This window comes from Perna viridis, chromosome 10 (assembly GCF_037379345.1).
Source record: "Perna viridis isolate PV_CMFRI_1.1 ecotype Kerala chromosome 10, ASM3737934v1, whole genome shotgun sequence".
NCBI lineage: Eukaryota > Metazoa > Mollusca > Bivalvia > Mytilida > Mytilidae > Perna > Perna viridis.
This window is the reverse complement of record NC_142454.1, coordinates 25674338-25696648: the sequence shown is the minus strand read 5'-3', so window position 1 is coordinate 25696648 and position 22311 is coordinate 25674338. Positions and strand designations below refer to the sequence as shown.

Here is a 22311-nt window from a genome sequence, read left to right as displayed (position 1 = left end):
CGTCTACCCTATTATCCTTGTGTCCCATCTTTTTTTTTCATTTCATCATTTCATGTTCATTTTATCATCCATTTCATGTCCATCGCCTGAATATTGCTGAAAAATTGCTGCTCGGGCGTTAAACCCAAATAATCAATAAATCAATCTACCTCCTTTAGTTACTGTTTTCGTTTTATGAACTTTAACTTGAAAAGATGGCTTTAGAATCAATGTAAAGTCAAGAAAAGGGTTAACTCATATAAAAGTTGCTGATTTTTTTTAACGGTGGGATTGAACTTTTAATAAATATATATTGAGTTGGAAAACAAGTTTCTGTATGCAAACAGAATAACTGTTTTAGTTTTCATTGTAATCAGTTTAAATTTTCCGCCTTGTTACTCATTTAGTCTTTGTTTTCTTTTAAATTGTCAACCGCTTAATACAATATCACTATCAATAAAAAAAAAGAACATTTATATAAAAAAAACACATTCTGAATATCGTAATAAAACATATTTCAGTAAGATTGTATATATATTTTTTGTATTGGTTTTTTATTCTGAAATGTGTTCATAACTTCTCGGTAACAATAGTTTAGCAATCCTCTTATGTCAACTAGTTGTAATAAATTATATTGTGCAGTTATATGAAACAGATGTAAAGCGCATATAAAATCTCCATGCATGCACATGCATATTCTGCCGATTTTAATTTCATAAAGTTGTGGCAATGATTGGTGCATCATTGATGGTGATGTTGGCGGTTTTATCAGTGAACGGAAAATTGCCACCCGTCATGGGAAAAGTGGTAGGAAATTTAAAATATGATTTCAATAACTATTCAAGCTGCCAAAGGTTTAATAATGTTCATCCTTACCGAGATTCGGTAAACTGATTTTGTTCACAGTGTTGAACATTTCATTTCTTGAGTTGTGTGATATGTTCAGTTTTGTAGTGTTTTTTGTTGTTGTTTTTGTAGTGTTTTATTGTTTTTTATTGCTCTTTTGTAAAACTTTGGTGTTATAAAATTAAGATAGAAATGAAATGTTGTGAGAGTTAAGCTTTGATTGAACGAACCTATACATTCGGACCTTTGGCAGCGCTGCCCATTCCTTAAACACCTTTGCTCTTTTGGTTGTAAGCAAAAGACCATAAACAATGGTTTGGGTAGTAGCATGAAGACTAATTAGGTTGCATGAATTGCAACGAAAAGTAGAGTGCGCTAAAATGAACTTTTTTCCCCTGATATAATACTTTACCATACTTACCGTACATATATCCAGGAAATAAAAAAGGAAACATTTTTTAATTTTAATTGTAAATATGGTATTTATCGTCTTGCAATGATATGGTTTATTTTAGATCTATAGATAGTTGGGTGTTTTATGGTTAAATTTTAAGCAATTAACGTTGCTATACCATACCATGGCCTCCTACAATACGTAAGTCGACCAAGTGGTTAAAGGTTAATTCCTCTCATTAATATTGGTCAAAGTTGAGACAGAAAAATATTACATGCAGCTTAATAGTACGATATTTGTTCTGTCGAGACATTCAAAACTGGCGTTTTTCTGTTTATCGCCGAAGTCACAGTCAATTTGGCGTAACGTTGTTACAGCAAATTGTTCATACATGTAGTTTTAGTATCACGGCAGTATCCTCAGATAGAAATTTTGAGACAGTAAGAACATTAAAAAGCGATTAAATTGCTAAAAAGCAATGTTTATTTAACATTATCAAAATCTATTAAAAAAAACCAACCTTTTAGATGACCTAAATTTGACGTTTTATATCGTTATTTTTCTAGACTGGTTAACAAGTCGCCAAACCAGGTCGCTTACGCAAATAAAATCCAATAAATGTAATCTTTATATTCTTTATGCTAGATATATGAAATGTTTTGTCAAGGATAAACAAAATTCAACTAAAAATTACAGATTTCAAAAAAGGTTACCAATAATTGGATAAATAGCATGAATAACCAATCTTATCAAAATATCGCAATATTTCTGAAAAGGTTTTAATATAAAAAAGGAAGCAAATATTTTACCTGCTAGATAAAGGTTAAATAGATTAATTGCAATTAAGGCAACGATTCATGAACAGCCTAAAAACTAGCGCCTGATTGTAGACGGTAGGTAAAACCAGGCTTTATAGCACGCTTTACTTCCCTCTTCTAATACGGGTATTTGTTCTCTGTATTTCGCGACACAACCATATTTTATACTCAATAAAGTCATAACCAACAGAAAGATATGCGAATCCACTCGCACACTAGATTCAAACCGACTAGTTATTTACTTATTTTAGGCTGACATCTTGTTACAAAAGCAGAGCCTTCAATCATGAAATCTTTGGAATGACCTTTGTTGGTGGTTAAACTACCAACTTCCTCCTGAAATCAAGGTGGAAAAGCCAATAATAAAACGAATATAGATACAAATGAAATCAAAAGAGTTTAAAGAAAATAAACAAGGCATCTATAAATGGGATATATTATACATGCTAATGTTGTTGTATTAATATGACAGTATTTTGGTTAATCTAAATACTCTTTTAAGGAGGTAGACCTAGAGTGAGGGATATGACTCTTGAAATCAGTGATATGCTTGTATTATATTCAATTTCACCAGAGTCTTTCAAGCTTTCCTTTGAAACAGAATGAAATCAGTCCAGGTTACTTTGATACTTATTTGAATACAAACGTTCCATTGATTTGTAAGAGTTGTGTTCCTTACCCTAGGTCTACCTCCTTATGAAAACGCTAAGACAACAAAACGTAAATTAATTGCTTTTGCCTAATTTGTTGAAGAGACCGGGGTGCACCCCTGATGAACGACGATTTCAATGTGTTTGGTTTAACGATAGATGTAAAGGCAAAGATGAAAATTGTACTGAAGGTATGGTAAATACATGTATATAAAAACATAAGATTTGTGTAAATCATTAACAAAAATGAAAACAAATAATTAGTATTTACTCGTATTAAAGAGGTAGACCAAGGGTGAGGGACACAACTCTTACAAATCACTGGAACGTTTGTATTTACCATTTTACATCACATCTCATGTAAGCATCAAAGTAACCTGGTCTGATTACATTTTGTTTCAAAGAAAAGCTTGAAAGGCTTTGATGCAATTGAATATGATACAAACACATCATGGATTTGGTCCATGCTCTCAGTTTTTAGTGGAGTGCGAGTTGCTCATTTGCTTTTGTTACTTTGTATGTATGAGTTTAGTTACTTTTTGATCTTTGTTGTGTATGTCTATTTCCCATGTCTGGTCTTTGTCCCTGGATTACATTCTTTTGATTACCGCTATAACCTTTGATTACTCTTTGAAGAGTTATGTTCCTTATCCTAGGTCTACCTCCTTTAACTTATATTTAAAGTGAATGTTATCATATTTCTTTATATATATTGAACAAGCAAAAATGTAAACTAAACATTGATAACGATAGTGGTTTTGCATACATGTATTTTCTTTTTGTCTGTTATATTTTATTGGTTTATCCCACCAAAAGGTAATAGCACTATAGCAGCGAAAGAGATGTACAAAATAAACGATTGTTGCAAATGATCCTACGCCAAATCAGCCATGGCTAAACAAACTATTACAGTACAAGACTTCAATAAGGAGTGAACTGCCGAAGCTATGATAAAAATATGATGTAGTTGGGGATCGGAAATAAGAATACGGGATGAGGATTTTGTATAATCTTATTTGATTTTTAAAAGAATGGTCAATGATAATAAATTTGAAAAAATTAAAAAATAAGTTGATAATGTAATTATATAATAATCAAAGCTATAATCGTGTGGATTCTATTTGGAGTTATTATTGGGAATCGATTTTTTTATGGGGAATTGGAGTTTTCTATAAGGAATGGTTATTTTCTCTGGGAAAAAGATTTTTTGTGGGGAATACGGAAGTAGGCAATGACGTATGGGGTGGTATTTGATGTTAATTCGAAATTTTTAACCCATTCAAAAGCTGTTATGTTGCGTTGTCTCGAAATTAATCCTGTGTAAATAATTTTTAAGTACAAATTCAACGCAAGTCGGAAAATAAATAGTACACTTCTCCCCAGTAAAGACTATTTCCACCTTGAGTAAGTATTCGATTCAGTCTTGTGTAAGGCTGAAAATACAAGGATGAACTTTATTTTAATCGGTTCATTCGAAATAAAAAAAAAACGTACAACATTTGACACACACATTATACTTTGCCTATATTTTAGGTCGTATGTGCTGCGGAGTACAGTGCGGAACGGCATGTGTAGAACCAAGTGAGCCATTACTGTTTTTACTTACTTAAGTTTTCTTTTAGTTATCTTGTTTCAAGTATTTGTTTTGTTGCTTACATTGTGTGCATCGTCTCTGTGGATTTGTCTTTTTATTTGATGTATAGTTTCTTGTTTGTTTGTCAGTTTCTATTCATTGTGATTTAAAGGGTCCTTTTTATAATATTATACTCAGATAAGGTACGTTCATTAGCAATTATGCACGAATTGTATATAAATTTGAGATTTCTTCTTTAGCTGTGCTACGTGGAAATGAAATATCATCATTAATCAATTTTAAATATTTCAGTAAATGTGTAATTAAATATTCTACAGTGACATCTTTAATAACCTCGCTATACCTTATATTCACAAATAAAATCATCTATTGTTTGGATGTTTTAAAAGATGTATGCACACTTCCAAAAGTTGTTGGAGCATGTAACTCTAAAGTCCAACGCTGGTACTACGATTTGAGTGAAGGCAAATGTCGACGATTTAACTATAGTGGATGTAATGGGAACACAAACAATTACAAAACAGAAAAAGAATGTAGAAAGGGAACCAAACAATGTGGTAATATGATGTAATCTCTTATATGTAAATTTACCTGTACGTATTTTGTTGGGGTTTTTTTTTTATATTCAATGATTGAGCGATGGCTTTTATTCATTTTTCGATAAACATCTGATGGATTATCTCCCCTATAATATCACGTAGCTCATAAACTAAGGACTGAAAGGCACTCAATTACATTAAAGGGAAACTAATTTTATAAACAGTAGTACCAGCTTAAAATACAGATATTTCATATTCATCTATGCGACGTTTTCGTTAATCAGTATATGTGAATGTGTTACTCCCTGATTTTGACTTTTGAAGAACATTGACAGCGTAATTAAAACAAGAACCACGGTGAATCACTGTGTTTATTGGAATTGCCGGGTTTCAGAAATAACTTTTTTATACAACAATATTTTCAAAGCATTGATTAAACAAGTTCATTTCTTTCTTTTGTAATCCAGTGTATAATTAAACTTGACGGTTCCATTTTTTTCTTCATTGAAGAGTATTCAGCATATTAAGAGGAACTTTGACATAAGTTTTCAATTTCTGATTTTGTCAGCATGCTTACTTGAGAAAAAGACTGGGCCATGCAAAGCATCTATTCGAATGTACTTCTATAACTACCGCACCCATAGGTGTGAGGAGTTTATCTATGGCGGATGCAAGGGGAACAAGAACAGATTCGAAACTAAGAGTGATTGCAAGGAAGGATGTAAATCAAGTACGTATGAAGAAAACAAATAATTACACTCAATGTAAGAGTTAGATAGGCTTTGAAGTGACAATGATTCACCGAAGTCTATTTTTATTGTGTAAATGCATTCATAACATCTTAGAAGTGTTACCTCAGAAATAATTACGTCCGGTGCACTTTTAAATTAGTTTAACGTTATTTCCGGTGTTCCCGGGAGCTGTTTTTAATTTAGTATTTCCCTCAAGTGTTTAATGCCGCCTTATGTAGTGGATTTTAGACCATATTACAACGCCTAGAATCATTATGTACGTCAAAGAGCAATTTTCGTTCTTATAACACATTTAACTGCTTTAAATGCACTGTTCCCACATACAATTTTGTACACTTTTTGATGAAATTGGACAAACTGTTTTCCTCATACACGACTGCATATGATAATTAAGCACCAGTCCATATAAAATTCAAACACTGCCTATGGTAAAATGATTTATATTGTAGAAAAACCTACCGAACAATGTTTTTCGGTCTTAAGGTGCTATATTTTTAGGTAACATAAGTCTTTTCTGTATTCAGATCTGCACTTTTGAGAAAATCATACATTCTCACATCTAAAATCAAGCAAATCAAGAACGATAACTCTTACAGTGCTAATTCATGTACAGTCTATAAATTTTACCTCAAAAGCGCAACACCAAAATGAAAAATCAAGACTGGTTATGTGGTCTGTAACTGATTCTGAATAGGAAGTAAAAGTAAAGTTGGTAGGTTTTTGACATGCTTGAATCACCTCTACTTTTATACAGGTTTTTATACTTCTGTATGTTTTCATTGACATGCACGTAATTGGCTATCTAAAAATAATCTTTAAGTTTGAGGTTACGAAAAAGTATACATTGTATAAACATGTAAATTAATGATGCTTTGACAATGGAAATTACATGGATGCGCTTTTTTAATAGAACAGATGGCTTTTGTTGAAAACGCGTTTGGTTTTTCATATTTTTTAGTCTTGGAAGCATCTACGCCTCTGCCACCTCTGTTACCACCCAAAGAAAGTAAGTTCATTGTAAAATAAACTCTGGTTTCTTAAAACAAGACGTATTTGTCTTACAAGTCACAAGCTAAACATGATTAGAATTGCAACCATTTTTATAAAATCATTCATTAAATATTTACACATCATATGGGGGCAAAACTCCAATAGAAAGGTCCCACGCCTAAACAACTGTCAATCGAAAGGTCATTACTCTGTTAAGTGGATGAAAAACACGTACTTATATAATTGGAAAATTAAATGAGGCTTACTTTTAAGCCGAAATTTGATAGAAATCATTTTGAACCTATATATGCTGTGAGTTAATATGAGAATGCGCACGCAGGTCAAGAGGTCATTCTTTAGAGTATTAGGATCGATCAAATAAATACTTACATGTAGACAAGTCTTCCAAAAGAAAATAAGGCTTTCCAATCACTAGAATAGGGGTGGGTGCAACCTATTTGTGGGCATGTTAACTCTCAGCATATATAGGTTCAATATAATTTCTATCAAAGTTCGGCTTAAAGTAAGCCTCATTTAATATTCCAATTATATTGAACCTATATGCTTAGAGAACCATGAGATTTTAGAGATATGTCATCAGTGACGAATTAATTCCAATAAAGTCACAATTGGAGAAAAGTCACGTTTCATCTTGTCTACTCTATTCTAATGATAAACATATATACATGTATACAAAATATTCCTAGAACATGCAACCATAAGTTTGAGTATATTTAAAAATATAAGCGATCAATAATACTAGGAATCAATCTGTACAACAGCATTATCAATAGGTTTGGTAGAAGTGCCACTTCTCAATACCTTAAAACTATAAATGTCATCAAATGATTCCTTGGAAATAGGTTTTTGTAGTATTTTCTGAACATAGAGTCGTTTGCCCAACCAGCAGATGTTAAAATCACATCAATAGATGCGTCACTTCTGAAGGCTGCTGATGTGCTAGCTGATCTAGTACTGTGTGGTTTAAATAAAAAAATATCAACCCCAGGTAACTTTAACACAGACTTAACCCAATGACCCAATGTGGTCTTTGAAACATGTTGATAGGGTTTTACACAACTAATCATTAAATAATCATTGGTACGCAAATATCTTGTTCTGTCTATGTATTCCTTAAGTACCTTACTACACATAATCTACTAACATCAACAAAAGCAGGTAATTCTATAGGCTCTAATTGTGAGCCTGGTTTAGAACATTTGCGAAAACTCTCCACATTGATCAAAATATTGTTGTCAGTAATTGTTATGTCACTTATCAATAAACTATGAATCATTTGCACACACTGACCTATCAACAGTAATAATAACATGACTAGCTTATATGACAACATTTTTAAAGACAATAGATTCACAGGAGTTAATGCTTTTAAGTATTTTAACACAGTATCTACATCCCAAGTTCTTTGATACCTAAGTAAAGATGGTTTGGTATTCTATATCTGTATTCTCTAACAGCCAATTTACATTGTTTTACAAGAAAATCAACAAGTACATTACATACACATTAATGAACAAACACAGCTATTTATAATATGTACAAAACTGTGACAAAGTGACGGTACAGACAGATAGTAAGTCAGGATATCAAACAGTATCGTTAATATGTTTAATAAATTTACATAAATTGTTCAATAACTTTTTGTTTTCACTTGATATTAGTTCAGAAAACTTAAAGGTGTTATGAGCTTTCAGATAATATTTAGGTAAAAGTTTTTTGAGTTTTTCGGTTAAATTTATCCATTCAAAGGTATGGTGGTATTCGTCTCCTAATTTTTGACATGAGCAGAGATGACAATGTCGGTTTTCTCTATCTATGTTTTGCCATCTGCCTTTTTCTATTGGTAATTGATGGTTTGTAGTTCTGAATCTACAAAATTTCATTGCGTCAGTTTTCTGTAAAGTATTAAAATATTCTTCAAATTCAAACCTAATCTTAAAGATTCTATAATTTAATGTTTTTGGAGAGTCAAACATAGTTGAATGCCAAGATTGTACGAATTGGTCTATTAGTCTTTGCCTCACAACACCTTAACACTTTCGAAATTTTCGTTATTCCATATGTATGAAAAGCCACATTCATTCAAAATTGTCTGTATAAACGACACCAAGCATAAGGATAAGTTGTGTTCTTTAAATTTTTTACATATTTTATATAATATGCATGAGAATGTTGTTTGTTTACCAGATACAATTCTTCCCCAAAATGCAATGCACCTTAACTTGATATCAATTTCTAGTGGGTATCTACCCACCTCACGGTATATCATATAGCTAGGAGTGGAAGATTTCAAATTTAAAAGAATTTTACATAATTCAAGTGCACTCTTTCCAATACATCATTATTACAACATCCAGTAACCTCACAGCCATAAAGTAATATAGATTTTACCATTTACCATCAAATAAATCAATTTGGTCCATGCTCCCAGTTTTTAGTGGAGTCCGAGTTGCTCATTTACTTTTGTTACTTTGTATGTATGATTTTAGTTGCTTTGTGTTCTTTGTGTGTGTGTCTGTTTTCCAAGTCTGGTCTTTGTCCCTGGATTACGTTCTTTTGATTACCGCTATAACCTTGGTTCCCTTGATTACTCTTGAATACTAATTGGAAGTTTATAGGGTCTTCCCAATTTACGAAGCTCATACATAACTCTAAGAGCTTTGTCGGCCAAATGCTTTTTGGCCATACCAAAATTACAGACAATACCAAGATAATTGAATTCTTTAACAATTTCAATACCAGCGGTTCCATAAGAAAATTTTAAGTCTTTGCCAGTTCTGCCGAATCCAAAAACAATTACTTTTGTTTTATCTGCATTTACCGTCAATTTCCATGTTTCACAATATTCATGAAATGCATTTAATTGAGCTTGAAGATCCTTTGGTAATTCGGCCAAGAGAGCCGTATCGTCGGCATATAAAAGAACAAATATTTTCAAATATACTTCTAATTCTCTTTACACGTCACAAGAAACAGTTTGTAATCCAAGAATGTTTTTTGTCAAAAGAGAATCTTCCAAATCATTCAGAAAAAAAGTTTTCCCCTTGCCTTTCTCCAACTTAACATTTAAAGTAATCTGATAAATAATTGTTATAAGAAATACATGATTTGATATTGGAATACATAATGAATATAACATTAAACATTTTCCATTAACATTATTAATCAGTAGTTTGTGAAAGAGACCATGTCTCCACACCTTGTCGAATGCTTTTTGAAAATCGATAAAAGCGCAGTATACTTTTTCGTAAATCTCAATAATTGGAACAGTGAAAAAAATGAAAATATATTATCAAGAGTAGAATAATTTTCACGAAAACCACATTGATTTTCTTTTAGTATCATAAACAGATTGGAAAAATTATTCTGTCGTATATTTAAGACAACCGTAAATAATTTGCCGAGACAACTAACTTAAGTTATTGGTCTGTACTTTTTCGGATCATGGAGATCCCCTGCGTTCTTATAAAAAGGAATAATGATACCGGACGACCAGATTTGGGGCATTATTCCCGTGTCAAAGATCAAGTTAAAAAGTTGTTCATATATTCCTATAAATCGATTAATGGTTGGTATTATATACTCATTTACAATTTTGTCTTCACAACAGGCTTTATTAATTTTCAGATTTTTTACACATTAAAGGATCTCGTCTTGGGAAATGTATTCATTTTGTTTTTTTTTCATTTCCGTTTACTAATTGATTTTCTGTTATAAATATGTTTTCTTCTTCCAGGTCATCGCTGTTAAGATTTTTGAAAAAAAAATATGCAATTAATCAATATCAATGTTAGGTTGTTATTTGTTTTCTATTTTGGGACTTCCAAATTCGTTTGGATCTTTCTTAGAGGAATCTTTTATTTCGTTTGATATTTTCTGCATATATTTTTTTTAAATTTTTCAAACATAATTTTCTTATACTCCTTTTCTGCAATAATCATATTGGATCTGTATAGAATTTTGTTGTTTGGCTTTATAAAGTCTCTTGCACTTAGAAATTTTGCCTGAAAATCTTACGGTCTCTATCAAATTAGGGTTTATCCAACTTGATATTTCTATGGTTAACCACTATTATTGTTTACATGATAAGTTCCAAAAGTTTCTGAAGATGAATCTGTAAAAATTTTACCTAACTCGTTTACCAAAAGGTCAACCGATAAATTATCAACTGAGTCAATATATTACAATAATTTGACAACTTTTCCTCAAGTTCCCGTAACTTCTCTTCATTAATATTTTTTTTCCTAAAACCTCAACTTTTTCATTGTTCTATGGCTTAGTCTTTATTTCAGTCGATCCATGGGCGGTATTTATATTGTAAACATCAGATATAAAATTATCTACCGTAAATACAATATTTAGTGGTGAATGAACATCAGAGAATAATTTTCTAGTTTCTAAAATATCATATTCACATCACAATTTTTGTAAATCAGGAGAACAAATACAATAATCTACAACGCTAGCATTTCTACATGTAAATATACCAATATTTTGTGGTACCGAGCTCTATCATTTAAAGTAAACATATTATTTACCTTTTCAAAAATTGAGCAAAAAGCGTCCATATCTGTTTTTACTTTTATAATTACTCTTTCTTTAAAAAGACATTTTGTCTTCATCAAGATGTCTTTTACAATGTTCTATAAATTCAGTGATATCATTTTCATCATGCTCATTTTGGTAAAAATTTACAAAGTCATTTTTATTTGCAGTTTGTGCATTAAAATCGCCCAATAGACATGTAAATTTAGAATTGCCTGAAAAGGATATAAACTCTCTTTCATCTCTCCTCAGATGAATATTTTGAATTTATTTTCGGGCGGTATATATACCGCACCAATAAAACGCAGGTTGATCCGTTTTGAATAAGGATTCGCTACATTTGAACCATAGAATATATTGACTTTCTATATTGACAATTTCAACAAAATTATCCAAGGTCTCTCTAATCCCAACAATCATACCTCCTGAACGTCTGTTTGTAATTTTTTTCCCTATTTTTCATATGAAATTTGTAACCAGGAAAATTTATGATATCTATTTTGTCAGTTTTTGTCTCAACAAAACAAAGTATTTCATAATTCTGTATAAAATTTGTAAACTCTGGGTATTGTACCCTCGTATTGATAGGATTATTTACAATACGGTTTGAATTTCCATTTAAATTTTCAATTCTTGATTCATTCGACATGGTTTCATTAATAAATTGTATATCTTCTTTATCTGTTTGTGAACTATCATTAGATACAACTTCAAATTTTATTTTTGTACAATTTTCATAAAATGACGTATCAAAATTGGCGCTTTTAGTATAAAAGGTATCCGTTATTACTGGTTTTATTTAGACTGGGATATTTTATCATAGCATTGTACTAGATTTTCCTCATAATATTTTTTTTCAAAATCAATTGCTAAAAAGTATTCATGTGTATCATGACAACAGCACGCACAAGAATTAAAAAATACAATTAGTACATTTAGTAAGTGAGCAATCAATATAATATATACAAAAAGTTTTAAAACTACTATCATACACAAAATTATCAGGATTTTCTGATTTAATAAAATTGTCACTATTCATGCAAGTTTGTTCCCCTTGTCTGTATAAATAGGGATTTTTGGTGTCGGACGAATCAGCTCGTTTCTGACGTTATCTAGGACTCTGTAATAAACCTGGCTACGATTGGCCGAGGCCTACCCTTGGTTCTCTTCTGGAAGCTATGGACATTCCCAAATTGTATATTATGTTTAATACCTAATTGTTCGAACAAAAACGTGAGCAGTTTATGTTCAACATTTTCCGTCGATTGTTTGACAACATTTATGAAAATCTGTTTCCATACGTTGCATGTTAGAGTTAATGCCAGTTACTATCTGAAGATTTAAGTTCAGTACCTCGTTGGGGTTTTTTTGATTTATTTCGCCAGTTTCAACAATTACCCTGCTCTCTTCGATCAGCTTTGTTGTGTCAACTAGTGATGACATTTCTACAACAATCCTTTTGTCTATCTACTATCATCTATTTTTACGAGAGGGTCCAAAGTCCAATTCCATTCATACAGTCGTGAACATAATTATATATACACTTCAGCCCTGGGCTATAACCTGGACAGGTCTCGGTGAACTGTATATAACACAAAGAAAAATATGGGGAAAGGCCTCTGAAAGTCAATTTTCTCTAATATATGTGATGATATATAGACAATATTTTTTGTAAAATCTGAGTCCAAATATAGTTCACAAACTATCCAAAATCCCAGATTTGTACACCGACCAGAGTAACACTCCATTTTTAACTTTGTCACATGATCATCAACCTATTGAAGACCTCTTTAACAAATCTTTTTACAAGTGCCCACTCTCCTACAGTTTTAAACTGATCAACTGATATGACTGAAGACAACATACTGCGGGCTATATTTATGGCATTGTGGCGAAGCCCAGCTTTGTAAAACATAGTTAAAAATTCTACTACATCTATTTCAGTTGCTTTAAAAAAATCAATATGTCTTTCACAACAAAATGACATCAATCGTTGAAGATATGTCCAACATTGTGTTTTTGTGGATTGTTTCTATAAACTGGAAATGATGCTGGTAGCATCTTCTGATAATCCTGAAAACTGCTAAATTTAATTTCACTAGAAGATGCACTTTTTGTCTGTCTAGTGGCTGATACAGAAGATGTTTCCTCTTGGGGATTAGATAGGACTGTGTCACTATTCTGTTCAAAATTTGTGGAAACCCACCGCCTTGTCTTTGTCGACTTTCTGAATTACTCTCCCTATTAAACTGAAAGGAGGACATAATAACCGTTAATGAAGCATCAATTGCCTCTGCTGAGATATCTTGTAAATATGAAAAACAACGAGGCAACTGGTGATTAGATTTTGATGCAAATAAATCCACATCATGTGGTCCAAATAGTTTGTTGATTGTTTAGAAAACCTGATCATATACCTTCCATTCAATATCAAAGATATTGATAACCTGTCTGCTTCAATGTTTGCAATACCTGGCAAATGACATGCAGTTATCCAAACACTCCTTTGTATACACCAAAGCCATATTTGCATAGTTAAAAATATTCAATGTTAACATACGTCCTCCCATTTTGTTAATATAATCTATAACCACCATGTTATCAAGATACACTTTGATGTTAATATCACTTTTAGATGTCGCAATCCATTTTAAAGCTAGCCAAACATCTTTTAATTCGAAGTAATTGATGTGCTCTTGTTTTTTCCTCATAGGACCAGAACCCCTTAGTTCGTAAAACAGTATCTTCAACAAGGGCACCCCAACCATTGTTGGAACTGTCACTTTTTAGGACATGATCTGGATTAGATCCTACTATTGATTTATAACTTGATTCATCATTGGCTATCCACCATTGTAAATCCAAAATATTGGTGTTAGATAATTTCATTTTGCGTCAAAATTTCCAAATTTTTATTTTAAAATTTGATCTTTAGTATTTTCTAAGGATTTGATATAAAGTTGAGCATATTCGACACCAGGCTCTGCAGCCACCAACTTCCCAATTAACCGGGCAAAATCTCGAATTGTTATTTCAGATTTTCTAATCAGATCTGAACATAATAATATCCCCAGATTTTTTGTTGGCCACACTTATAGTCATTTTAAATAAATCAATTTCAAACCCAAGAAACTCAATACGTTGAGTAGGCAGAAAAACAGATTTTTCTGGATGAACTGTGAATCCGAGATTGTCGTGTAGTATTATTGTTTCAAGAACATTAGTGTTACACTGATCAAAAGTATAAACAATGAATAGAATATCGTCAATGTATGGAACATTACAAAATCCTTTACTTCTCAGGCATGAAAACACTACTTTCAATAGTTTTGTGAAGATACGAGGTGCAGTTGTTAAACCATTAGGCATACAAGTAAATTCATACAACTTTCCTTCCCAGTAAAAGCAAATACGTGCGGTGTTCATTCACAATATTAATAGAATAGTAAGCATCTTTTAAATCTACAGATGCAAACCAACAGTTTTTTGTTACATTAGTCATTGCTGTTTTGAAAGTCTCCATTTTGAAGTGTACATGCTCCATTTCAAGATTTAATTGTTTTAAGTTCAATATTACTCGGTATGAACCATCTTATTTTTTTAGGACGAATGAATATGTTTGAAACATAATGATCAGGTGATGGTTGTGCTGGTTGTATAATCTGTTTAGTAAGTAACTTTTCAATCTCTTGTTGCACATACTGATTTTCTTGTTTTGTGAAACAATTTGTCTCGGTTCAAATGTTTGTTGAAGAAAATTGTCACATTCTAATCGATAACCATTAACTACACTTAAAATCCAACAGTCACTTGTCAATTGTTTTCATTTCGGAAGAAACTGTGAAATTTTCCCCCACGAAAATTATCATGCACATTTTTGAATTGCACATGTAAATCAGATACAGTACATATATATAAATGTGTGTCCAGCAATGGAACAAGTTTACTTACAGTTGTTACTTCTGTAACTGAGTTTTGTTTTTCATCCTGTTGTGGCTTCTGTCATAATCTAAAAAAAAATCATCTCCTTCTTCAAACTGTTTAAAATGTCTCTTATTGTAGGTTGAACCATATTCCTTCCTTTTTTCTTTTCTTGTATCTTGGAAACCTGTTTCCATGATTTCCTTAACTTTTGTGTCCATGAAATCAATGTTTTCCTCTCTTTTGTCCATGATTTTCTTTACCTGCTTTCTTGAAGGCTTCTTGTTCTGCATCTATCTCTTTGATAGTGTCTTTGATATTGTCCCCAAATAGCCAATCAGTCACAGGATTAGAATCTTCACACAAAGCTTTATACTTACTCTGAATATCATTCTTCAGATATGAACGTCTTTTAAATGTTATATCAGTAAACCCTGCCTAAAACAATTGGCAAAGGCCTGTGCAAGTCAAGGCAAAGTTTTGAACTTCTGCTGTCAGCCCTTCATTCTTTGCAGATTTTGTGACGAACAAATCGGTCAAGTACAATAATGGGTAGGCTGTTTTGGTCATTTGTTGTTGGATTTTCTGTAATTTTTTATCATTATCCCTATTTCTTTCTGAGATTTTGCCCCACATTCCTGTAACACAAAACAAGACCAATACAATTACGGGTATGTTGAGAGAATTATAGTACTACAATGTATATAGTACCGAAATGTATACATTACTTGAACATATCAAACATACATGTACATGTAGATGCACATTATATTAATCTATAAACTGTTATCTGTTGCAAGAAATATACAGCAAGAAGAGCGCCAAGACATATACATGTGCACCTTTATAATAGAAATACATACTACATGAGTTCACATGTATAATGGGAAAGTTTTCCTGAAACATGTGAAACTATAGAATATGCGTGTACACACCGTCACCAATGTATAGTTACAGTATGTATGTGGCATAAGAATAAACATCTCGTTCTATACATCTTAATAGCTCACCTATATTGATTCTTGGCACCTTTAAACTGTTAACATTAGCAGGTACCTCATATTTCTGTTTTAACTCTTTCACTTTCTGTTCGTCTGTCTAAAACCTTTGTTGACTAAGTCAGCCAGATTTGCATCTATTTTGAGGCCTGACTTCTCTGTCTTTTCATTAAACTCTATCATTGAGTTTAACATATTGATCCTTGGAGGAACTTCCTGAGTGGGATCAGTATCAATGTTACTTTTTGTCTCTGAATCACTGTCAGATTCATAGTCATTCTCACTACTAGAGATATCTGAATAATTATCACTTCCACCGAACAACTTATTCAGGGTCTGAGGCATTTTACTGGCCTTATTATGCCTAGAGATATATTCTGGATTTCTTGCACTACTGGCTTTCCTATTCATGAGGCTCTGTAATATCATTTGATTCTTCATAAACATATCAAACATTTCTCGTTCAGACACGGTATCGGAAGCAACTTCCGGTAAATCGTTGTTTACAATTGTATGATTTACACATGACGCATCTCTTATTAGCACACTGACTCCACCCCTTTCTGGACGAGAGTCTACAAAGGCCAAAACATTGTCATACCCTGGTGAAATAATGTGTCCAGAACTCAAAGTTTGCGTGTGTTCATCCATTATTACATAACCACTTGCTTGTGACAATTAAATGATAGAATTTTTGCACTTCCAGAAAGAGTTCACTGTCAAAAATAGCATAAACTTGTAAGCGATATTACACTGCACAGTATTAGCAAAATTTCCAGTGAAGAATTGTATCCTACTAAACAAAAACCATAATTTCCTCGCAAAAATTTCCCGTAGTGACCTAATCAAGAACCTGTTAACGCAATGACATCATGATCTGCATGCGCATTCTCATGGTTCTCTCAGCATATAGGTTCAATATAATTAGGATATCAAACTTAATTCCATAAATACACTCCTTGAGACGTTTAGGTTTCTCGCACGCACAATACCCAAACGCACGCTAAACGCTCACCAAATGCACGATAAACGAACACTCCTATCGTGCTTTTAAAAGCACGATAAACGAACGTTCCCAGTGTAAATCAAAGTACAAAAAAAACACAAATGCTTCTATCGTGCGTTTAAACGAATGCTTGTATCGTGCGTTTAAACGAACGTTCCTATCGTGCGTTTAAATGAACGCTTCTGTCGTGCGTTCATCGTGCGTTTAAACGAACCCAAAACAATGCGTAAACGCACAGTAAACGATGCACGAACGCTAAAATGGGAAAAGTGAACGTTTCAAGGAGTGTAAAAGAAAATATTAAACATCATCACACACAAATTACGTAAACTGCATTGTATGAAAACATTTAAAAACAATAGAATGATACAAATTAACGACCCGGTTATATAGATCTATCACTACCAAAAATATAACCGTAAGTATTTAATTAAATACTTTCATAAAGTACAATACAAAGCGACCAAAAATCGGTTTGAAAACCTGCTGTAAATTAAAAGTCATTATTCCGTTAAATACGTGTAGTTGAATGGATGACAGACTAGTACTAAAATTATCAATATGATTTTCACAAACAATTAAACATTATCACATTAGGAAAATAAACTTCATTACAAAAAAATAATTAAAAACAATTAAAAACAAAATAATGAAAGCACAAATGAGACAAAACGAAATAAGTTTATGTGCAAAGAAAGATAACTCTTGTCATGCGCCTCTTTTTATACGTATATTTGTATTGGGGATAGGTCATAAACGTCATTCCATTGGATGACACAAATTAGGGACACTTAGATTCCTATGGGGTCATTTCCGGTCTCGGATCCCCAGCTTTGGTGGTTCCCTTCGAAGGTGAAAGGTCAAAAGACCCATTATATAAGTCAACATCCAGTCAATGATATTGTAATTCTGGTCTCCAAAGGTATCCGGTCCCCGACTACCGGTTGTGACGCATGCAAATGCGCATTTGGGTGCACCACCCTGCATCAATCGGAACTACTCGGCCATTTTCTCTACACTGAAAAAATAATCTCGGATGCAGAGAGAAGAATTTTTTCTGGAAAAAAATTCCCAGCATTGTTGTCGTACGCGACTCAAAGTAGTTATATCCACCAGGTGGCCCTAAAATTTCGTTTAATATTACTAGAAATAAAGAACAATAAAGCTGTCAAGAATTTTGGCTGATGAAAAAAAACGCGAACAATTTTTACCCGTAAAACTATAATTTTAGAATTGGATAAGTCAAATCCCGGACTGATTCTTACGCCTAGTGCCTCCTAGTTTTGTGTAACTAGAAGGACTGATGAGTTCCTATTTTACCCTGCACCAACCGAAAAATAACTCATATCACAACTCATACGTTATGCCAGAGCTTGCCGAAACTACGCAGACCTTTTTCTATTGCGCTAGAACTCTAACAAATAGGCTTCTGGAACAGGGTTTTGGTACAAGATTGAAGTCATCACTACAGAAGTTTTATGGTCGTCATCATGAACTCGTGGATCGTTATGATGTATCCATCTGCACCATGAAAACTGATTTATTCAACGGGTCATAGTTTTCCTTTCCTCATTTGTCTACCCCGGACTTTTTATGAGCAAATCGGCGGGTGTTTCTAGAAAAGCAGAAGACACTTACCCTACCGGTGCACCTGGTCTATGCTCCCAGTTTTCAGTGGAGTCCGAGTTGCTCATTTACTTTTGTTACTTTGTATGTATGATTTTAGTTACTTTATGTTCTCTGTGTATATCTGTTTTCCATGTCTGGTCTTTATCCCTGGATTACATTCTTTTGATTACCGCTATAACCTTGGTTCCCTTGATTACTCTCAAAACCTCAAGTATACTACAAAGGTTCTAATAAGTTTAAGAAAACGTCATGATAACTATCATTGAACTGTAGAATGTAGTCCTCGTGGACCTGCTCCCTGTGGAAGTGGACCGGGTGGAGGTCCACCTTGTTCTCCTGGATTTTTTTGTGGACCACATGGTTTATGTTGTCATTGTAAGTATTATCTGCTTAAACACGTTTACTGCTGGGATGCATTCGGAACGTGTGTACCAATCCTTATAAGGCAATAGAAGAATCCAACAGCATGGCAATTTTACTAGTTACGGCAATAATTTAATTTCAGAAGTAACTTGATAATTGATTGGATAAAACTTTTTGTCCAAAATCTTATTGAAAGTGCGGTTGTGTAATTGTGACGTCATCAACCTTTTTTTTTATTTTTTTCTCGTTCAATTTTTATATTAAATTTACATTATAAGTTATGGCTTTTTTTTTTTTTCGGTCTATTTGGAAATATTAACCTAAATGGCCGTGTTGCTCACCTGAAAATAACACGATCGGCAGTTAAACGTGTGGATTTTCCGTTTTCAACCGTGAAAACATTAAAATATTACCATCTACTAATTTTCAAAATTCAATACCATATATTAATCATTCGTATAAACGAACGAAAAGCGTTACAAGTTTTTTATAACATGTACAATTTATTCAAAATCGAGTGAAAAATTTAACATTTAACCCTTACATTTGTATTTTTCAAAGGGGTCAGGGAAACAACCTCCAAAAACTAAAGGGTACTCTTCTTTGTCGTAGAAACTGTATGTTGAAATTTCTAAAACATCGGATAAGTTTTCTCATGTTGTCGTAGATAAAGGAAAGTTAACGGACGACATCGACGTCTTCGGTCAATATAATCTGAACAAGTCCATATATAACGTATTGACTTGCTTAAATGTCCATAATTGGTAAATATTAAATTGGTTAATCAAGTGTATATTTTTCAGACTGTGAATATGGAATTCCACACCGAATAAAAACATGCAATCGATCGGCGGTAAGCGATTGCCCACCAGAGCATTACTGTGAAAATCATCCCGATGCAAAAGTCACAGCATGTTGCCCGAATGGTGAACTCATTTAAGTTCTTCTTTAAAAAGTTCTCGTTTTCGAATATAGAAAATATTTTTCTCAATTAATCATGAGTTGTTGAACTAATATAAAAATAAGAAAACGTAATATTTTTTTCAGTTGAATTTATATATTGTTAATACAAACCAAAGGCACAGTATAATAGTCATATTTTGTATATCATGTCGTTGAACGATTCCATATCATTTCCTACTGATAAAATTACATTGATTTTCTCATTAGCTGTACCTAGCAGTAAACCTGGAGTTTGCCCAAATCCAGGACCGAACAAGCCTTGTGACAAAAAATGCAAAGCTGACAAAGACTGCGACGGAACTAAAAAATGTTGCGACAACGGATGTGGGCGTGTTTGTCTTGAACCTCTTGGACCAAAAGTAGGATTTTGTCAAGTTATACCACCTGCTACGCCCGGTGTCTGTGTTAACTATTGTAATGACGATAAACAATGTCCTGGTTCAGAAAAATGCTGTTCAAACGGATGTGGCAAGTCCTGTAAAATTGGAAGTGTCATTGAATAATCTTCTTAATTAGTATCATTGATAATTGAGTCTGTGTGAACTTCAGCTGTCTAGTAACGTCATTTTTTTTTTTTTTTTTTTTTTTTTTTTGCCTTGTAGGTAGTGCGTTATTGACAAATAATAATTATTATATATTATACAAATCTGTATGAATTTAGAGAAGATATATTATATCTAAAACGTTATTCAAGTGTATTGTCAATATATTTTTACTGCTGAAATCCTGTATAAGTAAAATTAAAACATGTACACACGTACATTAATAATGTCTAGTATGATAATCATTTCAAACTGATTATTTCCTTATTTGAAATATCGAATTATTAAAAAGCAATTTGGTTAATAATTCAAATATATTATTTTACACAAATGCGTATTGCATATGCCTGAACTTTGACATATACATGTGACAAATGCTAATTCTTTCAATAAACTATCTAAACATTTCTTTTCTTATGCCTTTTTTCAGCGTAGGTATTTGGATCAAATGTACTTTTATCCAATTATTTACTTCAATCATACATATAATATTCAATGACTGCTGATCGAATGAAACACCTAAGTAAGTGTTATTACAACATACACATATACATGTACATATAATAACCTAGCAAAACTGGGGTGGGGTTCTCGAGGCTATCCTAAAATGTATCCTAAGTCATGTCCTAACGTAGATGTACATTAAATGACTTTTCGTTTCGCATCGTCAACTTTCCTAAAATATGTGGCATTATCCCTTCTGCACCTGCGTATGCGGACTCCTATCACAGCTCATACTTTAGTAAGAGCTTGCCAAAATAGTCCGAGTTGCTCATTTACTTTTGTTACTTTGTATGTATAATTTTAGTTACTTTATGTCCTTTGTTGTGTATGTCTGTTTTCTATGTCTGGTCTTTGTCCCTGGATTGCATTCTTTTGATTACCACTAGAACCTTGGTTCCCTTGATTACTCTTTTAAGCCAAAGCTGTACTTATATATTCCAAATCTTAATATCAATTTCATTTGTTTATGTTACTAAATATAGATGTTAATTATGTTTTGCCATTCTAAAAAGGTTTAATCAGGAGTCCCATGTTAAAGGCCATTCTCGAACTCAATCAGTATTCCAGAACACGATTTTAATTTCAGAGACGCGACCCTCCAGACAGTTTTAATCAGTATACTAGCTTATAGAAATCTTAAAATAATTTTATCGAAGGAGAACCGGGAACTCAGTGGTTGGAACTAAATGACTTTAATTAGAAATTAACTAATGAACAACCTTTAATGAAAGACAGTTTTTTTTTCATAATTAAGGGTAATAACAAAATTACCGATTTGATAAACTCTAGGCAATCCGAAATCCGCAAGAGGAAAAGTTCATTTAACAAAAGGCATTATCGAGACAAACATATGAATATAGATAAATTTTTCTGGCTAAATAATATTTGTCATATAATGACAATCTGTAGTTGAGTACATGTAACATTCATTGAAAGAATCAGGCAATGGGTTCTCAATTTGTTTCAAAGTATTAACAAGTTTCACGCCATTTTTCCACAGTGCATTTCAACTAAATTTGACCTATCAATATATTTAAAAGGTAAATTTTACGAACACTTTGAAGGCAATGTCTGAAGGTTATCGGGTAAATACTTGGTTAATGCAATAAAATCTCTGCGTTTTTTTCCTTCACGTGCCAAACCTTTTGCACATTTTGCCCGAATCTTAGACGGAGAAGTAGTTAAAACGGTAAAATAATGATTATACAGTTTACCCTAATAATACATAATAAAATAAACTAAATATTATCTCCAGAT

General features: G+C 32.6%; 1 protein-coding gene and 2 pseudogenes across 2 annotated transcripts; 1 reads left to right on the top strand and 2 right to left on the bottom strand.

Moving 5' to 3' along the window:
• Positions 1-633: 633 nt before the first annotated feature.
• On the top strand, positions 634-20948 carry LOC148605138 (papilin-like). 2 transcript variants are annotated; one of them, XM_088550119.1, is made up of 9 exons: positions 634-786; positions 2791-2878; positions 4221-4268; positions 4671-4838; positions 5389-5550; positions 6531-6578; positions 18956-19057; positions 19849-19971; positions 20216-20948. In XM_088550119.1, the coding sequence occupies exons 1-9, from the start codon at positions 709-711 to the stop codon at positions 20509-20511; spliced, it is 1113 nt and encodes a 370-aa protein (XP_088406245.1). In that variant the 5' UTR covers positions 634-708; the 3' UTR covers positions 20512-20948. The 2 variants fall into 2 exon arrangements, with proteins under 2 accessions (XP_088406245.1, XP_088406246.1); XM_088550120.1 differs by lacking the exon at positions 18956-19057.
• LOC148605140 (uncharacterized) lies at positions 7280-13896 on the bottom strand (annotated as a pseudogene).
• Positions 15275-16355, bottom strand: LOC148605139 (uncharacterized; annotated as a pseudogene).
• Positions 20949-22311: the final 1363 nt, after the last annotated feature.

Coding starts and splice junctions, on each gene's coding strand:
- LOC148605138 (XM_088550119.1), top strand. CDS start 709: ATGATTGGTGCATCATTGATGGTGATGTTGGCGGTTTTATCAGTGAAC. Junction 2,879..4,220: donor AGATGAAAATTGTACTGAAG/GTATGGTAAATA, acceptor CCTATATTTTAG/GTCGTATGTGCTGCGGAGTA. Junction 5,551..6,530: donor CAAGGAAGGATGTAAATCAA/GTACGTATGAAG, acceptor CATATTTTTTAG/TCTTGGAAGCATCTACGCCT.